General features: G+C 46.8%; 1 protein-coding gene across 1 annotated transcript; it reads left to right on the forward strand.

Moving 5' to 3' along the window:
* On the forward strand, positions 1-1,415 carry LOC145167324 (peroxidase 7-like). Its single transcript, XM_079086503.1, has 3 exons — positions 1-310; positions 385-727; positions 801-1,415. Exons 1-3 carry the CDS (start codon positions 38-40, stop codon positions 1,202-1,204), a joined length of 1,020 nt encoding a protein of 339 aa, XP_078942629.1. The 5' UTR covers positions 1-37; the 3' UTR covers positions 1,205-1,415.
* The last annotated feature ends 5,278 nt before the right edge of the window (positions 1,416-6,693 follow it).

Consider the following 6,693-nt stretch of genomic DNA (forward strand, 5'->3'; position numbering starts at 1 on the left):
CAATACACAGCGATAGATCTCATCGTAGGCAGCAACCATGAAGACTAGTGCTACTGTTCTCTCCTTCTTGGCGATCGTGTTTTTCCTGTCAGCTTCGGCCTCCAACCTTCCATCGCTGTTGCATCCTCTCAAAGTACCAAGGCTACCAGACATCTCGTCTTTCGAGGACGATCTTTCCTACTCTTTGTATCAACACAGTTGTAGTGGGGTTGAAGGCATCATCTATAGGAAAGTTAAGGAATGGGTTAAGAAGGACCCAACTCTTGCTCCTAGTCTCATGAGACTGCATTTTCACGATTGTGCGGTTAGGGTAAGTAAATTATATCTCAAGTTTCATTACTTAGTAATATTTTTTGGTACCATGTATTTACGTTGTTTTTGTAGAGATGTGATGCGTCGATACTTCTGGACCATAAAGGAAGTGAAAAGTCGGCGAATGTTAGCAAGTCGTTACGAGGGTTCGAAGTGATCAACGACATCAAAGCGGCAGTTGAGAAGAAATGCCCTAAAACCGTCTCTTGTGCTGACATCTTGACGGCAGCTGCTAGAGATGCCACTGTTCTAGCTGGTGGACCTTTTTGGACAATCCCTTTTGGAAGGAAAGATGGTCGAGTTTCCCTAGCGAAGGAAGCTGCAAAGGTCCCCATGGGTCGTGAAAGTATTACCAATCTTATCGAGTTTTTTCAGTCCAAGGGTCTGAATGTTCTCGATTTGGTTGTCCTGTCAGGTACTATTAATTAGGTTTCAAGATGGTTGACTTAAAGTAATGTCATTACTTACGGTTGTTCTTTGGTTTGTAGGTGCACATACGATAGGAAGGAGTAAATGTGAATCAGTGCAATATAGGCTCTACGACTACAAAGGAACAAAGAAACCAGACCCATCAATCGATCCTCAGTATTTGAACTACTTAAGGAGAAAATGTCGATGGGCTTCTGAAGATGTGTATCTTGATGCTACGACCCCACATAAATTCGACACGCAGTACTATCAAAATCTTAAGAAGAAGATGGGGCTATTGTCTACGGACCAATTGCTTTATGGAGATTCAAGGACTAAACCGATTGCTGATGCTTTGTCTTTCGATTCTTCCCTTTTCTCCAACCAATTCAGTGTCTCCATGGTGAAGCTTGCAAATATTCTGGACTTCACATCTCAAGATGATGGTGAAATCCGGGTCAAATGCAATGTCGTCAACCATTAACATGCTTGAAACAACACCAGCATGCATAGAATATTATCTATCGTTACATGCAAATTACGAATGAGAGAGGATGCGTTGCTTTTTTGTTGTTTTTTCCATTTTTTTTATGGTGCCAAGGTTTATAAACATCGAATTGATATTTATTTTCTAATTTGTTAAATGAAATGATTATATTTGTTTATTGTAATGACAAATTACTTCCTGTGTGAAATCTATATTTCTATACTCTAATAACGGTTCTCTAAATCAAGTGTATTATTCAGCATGTGCCAATAGACCAAGTCTAGTCAAATAGAGAAATAATGGATCCTTGTATTTAGGAGTACCGTTGTATCTTATGTATATAAATACCCTGCACATTCACTGATGCAAACAATCAATAGAAAAAGAAGTAAAAAACATTCGGTCATTAGAATTCATCTTTATATGGTATCAGAGCACAAATTCAGTACTCATCCTCCACCGACTCAATGGCCAACAACAGTTCACTCCTTCTTGGTCTTGCTACCAGCTCTACCCCCCTTAATTTTCAAATTCCCTCAATAAGTATCAAGCTTGATCGACACAACTTGTAGCACCTGGTTCCTGGTATGTATTTTATTTAAGTAATTTCGCATTTTTGGCCTAGGACTCGGCGAGTTGAAGGCCCAACTCGCCGAGTAGAAGCGGGATGAGACTCGGGATTTAAGTATGGAACTCGACGAGTCGGGTCCTGGACTCGACGAGTAGGCTCTGACTGGACAAAACCCTAATCTGAGGGTTTGCACCCTATTTAAACAACCTTATACAACCTTCATCGGCCCTTTATGCTCCCAGAAACCCTCCATAGCAAACCCTAAGTGTTTTGGTGCAAGATCTAAGGCTTTTGAGTGATTTTGTGGGTTTTGACCACAAGGAAGAAGGAAGAGCATAGAAGGATCAAGAGGAGACTGGAGGATTCGAGTTTGGTGCATCATTTGCAGTGTTTGAAAGGTATAAAGTCTGTACCTTGCTTGCTTATTCGTTAGATCCATTTTTGGGGAGATTTTGGGCTTTTATAAGCCATTCTTGGTAACCAACCATGATTGCAAGCATGGTTGGGGGTTGAGGCTTCGGATCTAGGTCCATGGAAGAGTTACAAGGCAGAAAAGGGTTGCTTTTGCACCCATGGAAGCCCCCATGCAACTTAAGAGCCTCTTTTAGAGTCTTTTTGGCTCAAAGTCCCATGCAAGCACGTAAAGTTCGTAACTTTACGTGCTAGATCGAGTTTAGGGGCCTAGATCTATCATTTGGACAAGAGTTGTACACCAGAAACCGAAGGAATAGACTTGGGACTGTATCGACTCGGCGAGTCGTTCTTGGGACTCGGCCAGTTCGAGGCTTGACTTCCCTTTTTCTATTATGGTTCAAGAGACCCAATTGAGTGAAAGAAAGGTTTTAGAGGGTCCAGGGGAGTGACCCAAACGTATTGGGATAAGCCATAGTCCTGGAGTTCATAGGACTCGGCGAGTGCATGAGCCGACTCAGCGAGTCCAAGGCAATCTCCCAACTCTTGAAGATGAACTCGACGAGTTGTTCATACGACTCGGCGAGTCGAGGACAGGACGTGTTCATACGATGAAGATGGACTCGACGAGTGTTCATACCACTCGGCGAGTCGGATGAAGGTTCATCCGAGGTTGTGTTAGAAGGAGAACTCGTCGAGTCGTTGCTAAACTCGACGAGTAGAGTCGTGGATGGGGACAGTTGAAGAGATAGGGACTCGACGAGTTGGCGGCCCAACTCGGCGAGTCGGGTCAACTGGAAGTTGACTTTGACTTTGACTTGGACTTGGTCAGGGGTAAATGGTCATTTTACCCTAAGAATAGATATCAGACTCTGATTAAGTATTTGTGGGGATTATAGCCGGAGGATTTCCGGAGCAGCAGCAGACAGAGATTTCCCGCACAGATTATCAGCAGCTACTCGTTCGAGGTGAGTTACCTTCCAGTAGTTGTGGGTCTACGGCCACAATGTCGGCCCACCAGTAGGAATTGTATGTTAGATGATCGTCTTTGTGATATCATCTAGGTTTGCTACTACCTGATATGTTATATGCTGGCATGATATGTTATATGTGACAGTAGTAGAGTTCAGTTGTTAGGACCGGAGGGTAGGTCAGACACCCCAGATATGTCTGACAGTATGTGATGATATGTTTATATGCTGGCATGATATGTTATATGTGATAGTGGTAGTAGGGAGGGAAAAGTCCCCAAGTTCGGTTGTTAGGACCGAAGGGTAGGTCGGACATCCCAGAAACGTCTGACAGTATGTTTACGTTATGATATATGTGATAGTAGCAGTAGGGGGTGGAATAGTCCCCGAGGTTCGGTTGATAGGACCGAAGGGTAGGTCAGCACCCCAGAATGGCTTGACATGGGTAGGTCAGCACCCCAGAATGGCTTGACACGGGTAGGTCGGGCACCCCAGAATTGCCCGGCAGTATGTATGCGATATGTCTTTATGGTATGTGGTATGATGGGGGAACTCACTAAGCTTTGTGCTTACAGTTTTAGTTTGGTTTCAGGTACCTCTTCGTCTAAGGGGAAGGAGTCGGCAGTGTAGCAGCGCATCACACGCACACATGATTTCCGCATGGAGTTTTCTGGGATTGTACTCTAATTGATTTTACTTTGACATTATGATTTCCAGACACATTATTATATTCTTGTTTGCAAATGATATGGTATGGGAAATGTTTTGGTAAACTAAGTCGAGAATTACTTAATTAAAAATGAAAAAAAAAATTTGGGCTTGAAAATTGGGATGTTACAAATTGGTATGAGAGCCCTGGTTTGAGGGATTCGGACACACCCTCGGGGGTGTCTGGACTCAAACCGAGGGATTTAAAAGATTTTTACAAAGAAAATGGTTTTCTAAAATCTGAGTCAAAGGGGTTTTGAGAAAGAACAAGGTGTGTGATGCGTGCGACCAGCCGAGCTCAAGTAAGTTTTCCCCAAGATACCCATACTTGTTATAATAAGTTACATGATGCATGATATTGAGAACTGCATGCTAGATTAGAGCTAAGGATCTAGGAGGATGCCTTGTATGCCTGATATATATGATTTTGAGAACTGCATGCTAGATTAGGGCTAAGGATATAGGAAGGATTCTTTATATGCCTGTTGTACGAGCTGTATGCTAGGACTGTTTAGTCAGCAGTAGGATAGCCTGATTAGGTTATGCCTGATGCGGTCACTCGATGCATGAATGATGCTTGCTTTGTGCTTAAGGGGTCCTGGCTAACTTAAACTAACTACTGGGAGGATATGTAACAGTACTCGCAAGCTAGTTAGGGAAGGGAAGTGGGGACTCCTAGTGCAGCTGATGGCGGAGAGTTGGTCGGAGAGTGCCCTAGGAAAGCCTGGGTTGAGACCAGTTGGAAAGGGATAATGGTTAAGGGACTTGGCAAAGTCGAGACAGTCCTTGAGGAAAGTACGGATAGATGTGGAAGGTAGTATGGGCCCGTACTACTGGAAGCAGAGGATCCGTACTCGAATCAAGGAAGGTTGAGACAGAACCGGGAAACTTGGAGAGTGTGTTAGACCTCTCGAAAGTATGTATGACCCTGACATTCATGCGTGTATTTTTCAGTATGGTGACCACGCGACATGGAGCAGGAGGTTCCGGATCAGGATCAGGATCAGGCTCGGGTGCAGGATCCGAGCAGGTTGATGACGGGCTGCACGAGTTCATCGCGTCTGAGATCACGAGAGGCATTCTTGAGTCGACCCCGGTCATTTTTGGGTCGATCAAGGAGGGGATTGTTGAGCTGATGGAAGATCACCTCCGGGCATTCAGGAGTGATATGGCATCTAGCCAGACGAGTACGCGCATACTGTCCTTTAAGGACTTCCGTGGGAGTGGTGCGCCGGATTATCACGGGGTGAAAGACCCCATCGCTGCCAGGAGATGGATCGCAGACATTGAGTCTGCGCAGTTGACGAGCTTCTGCTCGGAAGGGTCGAAGGTCCGCTTTGCTGCGGGATGTTTGAGGGATAGAGCTAGAGACTGGTGGGAGTCGATTGGTGACTCATTAGGAGCCCCAGCCGTCGAGGCTATGATGTGGTCAGATTTCGTGACCAGATTCAGAGCTGAGTTTGCGCCGGCTGTAGAGCTTCAACAGCTGGCCAGAGAGTTTTTGGATATGAGGCAGACTACGGAGACTGTGGCGGAGATCACTGCCAAGTTCCGGGAGAGAGCATTGTTGGTACCCCAGTATGCGGAGGATGAGGAGATGCGGAAGACCCGCTACCATGATATGTTGAGGGCTGATATTCGGGAGAATGTCAGCTACTCTGCCTGCCCGACCCTGGAGTCCATGATTGCCAGGGCGCGGGAGAGGGAGATCGATTTGGAGCATGTAAGGAAGAGGAAAAGTGAGTCTGAGCAGGTTACAGGGGTTTCGGGGAAGAAACCCAAGGGATCCGATGTTAGGTCGAAGGGCCAGCCGGGCCAAAGCCGCTGCAGGAAGTGCGGCAGGCCGCATGAGGGAGCTTGTTGAGCGGGATCGTCAGTCTGCTACAAGTGCGGCAAGACGGGGCACTTTGGCAGGGATTGTACTGCCCCCACCCCCACAGTACAGATGACAGACCTGATTTGCTTCCATTGCAATCAGAGGGGCCACAAAAAGGCCAACTGCCCGAGATTGACAGCAGCGTCTGCACCAGCGCCAGCAGTGGCGCCGGTTTCAGCGACAGCGCGGGTTGCAGATGGCCGGAAGGCCAAGACCGAGGCTCCAGTGGTGCGGAGCCGAGAATTTCAGTTGACAGCCAAGGAGGCACGCGCTGCACCTGATGTAGTGACGGGTATGATTCCTTTCTTATGCTTTTATGTTATGGCGATGTGATCTTGATATGTTATGTATGTGCTCTGTTTAGGATCGTTCCATGTGAACGGTATCCCAGTTCAGTTATTGTTTGATTCGGGTGCTACCCGATCGTTTGTCTCTCTTGCGCTTAGCAAGAAGTTTCCTGAGTCGTCGGGCACGTTGGATTGCCCTCTAGAGGTCGAGATTGCGGACGACCGGTCAGTGCGAGCATCAAAGGTCTACCGAGATTGCGTCCTGCGACTGTTTGAGGAGAGTTATCTGGTAGATCTGGTTCCCATACCTTTGCGGGGGAACAAGGTTATTATTGGTATGGATTGGCTAAGCCCCAATGGGGCAGTGATTGACTGTGCGCAACAGTTGGTGCGGATCAGGACCCCAAGTGGGGGAGAGCTGGTGATTCAGGGCGAGAGGCCACAACAAGGACCAGCTTTATGTTCAGCAGCGAGAGCTAGGCGTTACCTTCAGCAGGGTTGCGCAGGATTTGTTGCCTATGTGATGGATACCCGGGAGATGGGTAAGGCAACGGTGAGCGATGTGCCCGTGGTACGAGAGTTTGCGGACGTATTCCCCGAGGAGTTGCCTGGGATACCTCCGGAGAGGCAGGTAGAGTTCAGATTGAACTAGTCCCTGGTGC

This window comes from Lactuca virosa, chromosome 3 (genome assembly GCF_052849685.1).
Source record: "Lactuca virosa cultivar CGN04683 chromosome 3, Lactuca_virosa_CGN04683_v6, whole genome shotgun sequence".
Taxonomy (NCBI): domain Eukaryota; kingdom Viridiplantae; phylum Streptophyta; class Magnoliopsida; order Asterales; family Asteraceae; genus Lactuca; species Lactuca virosa.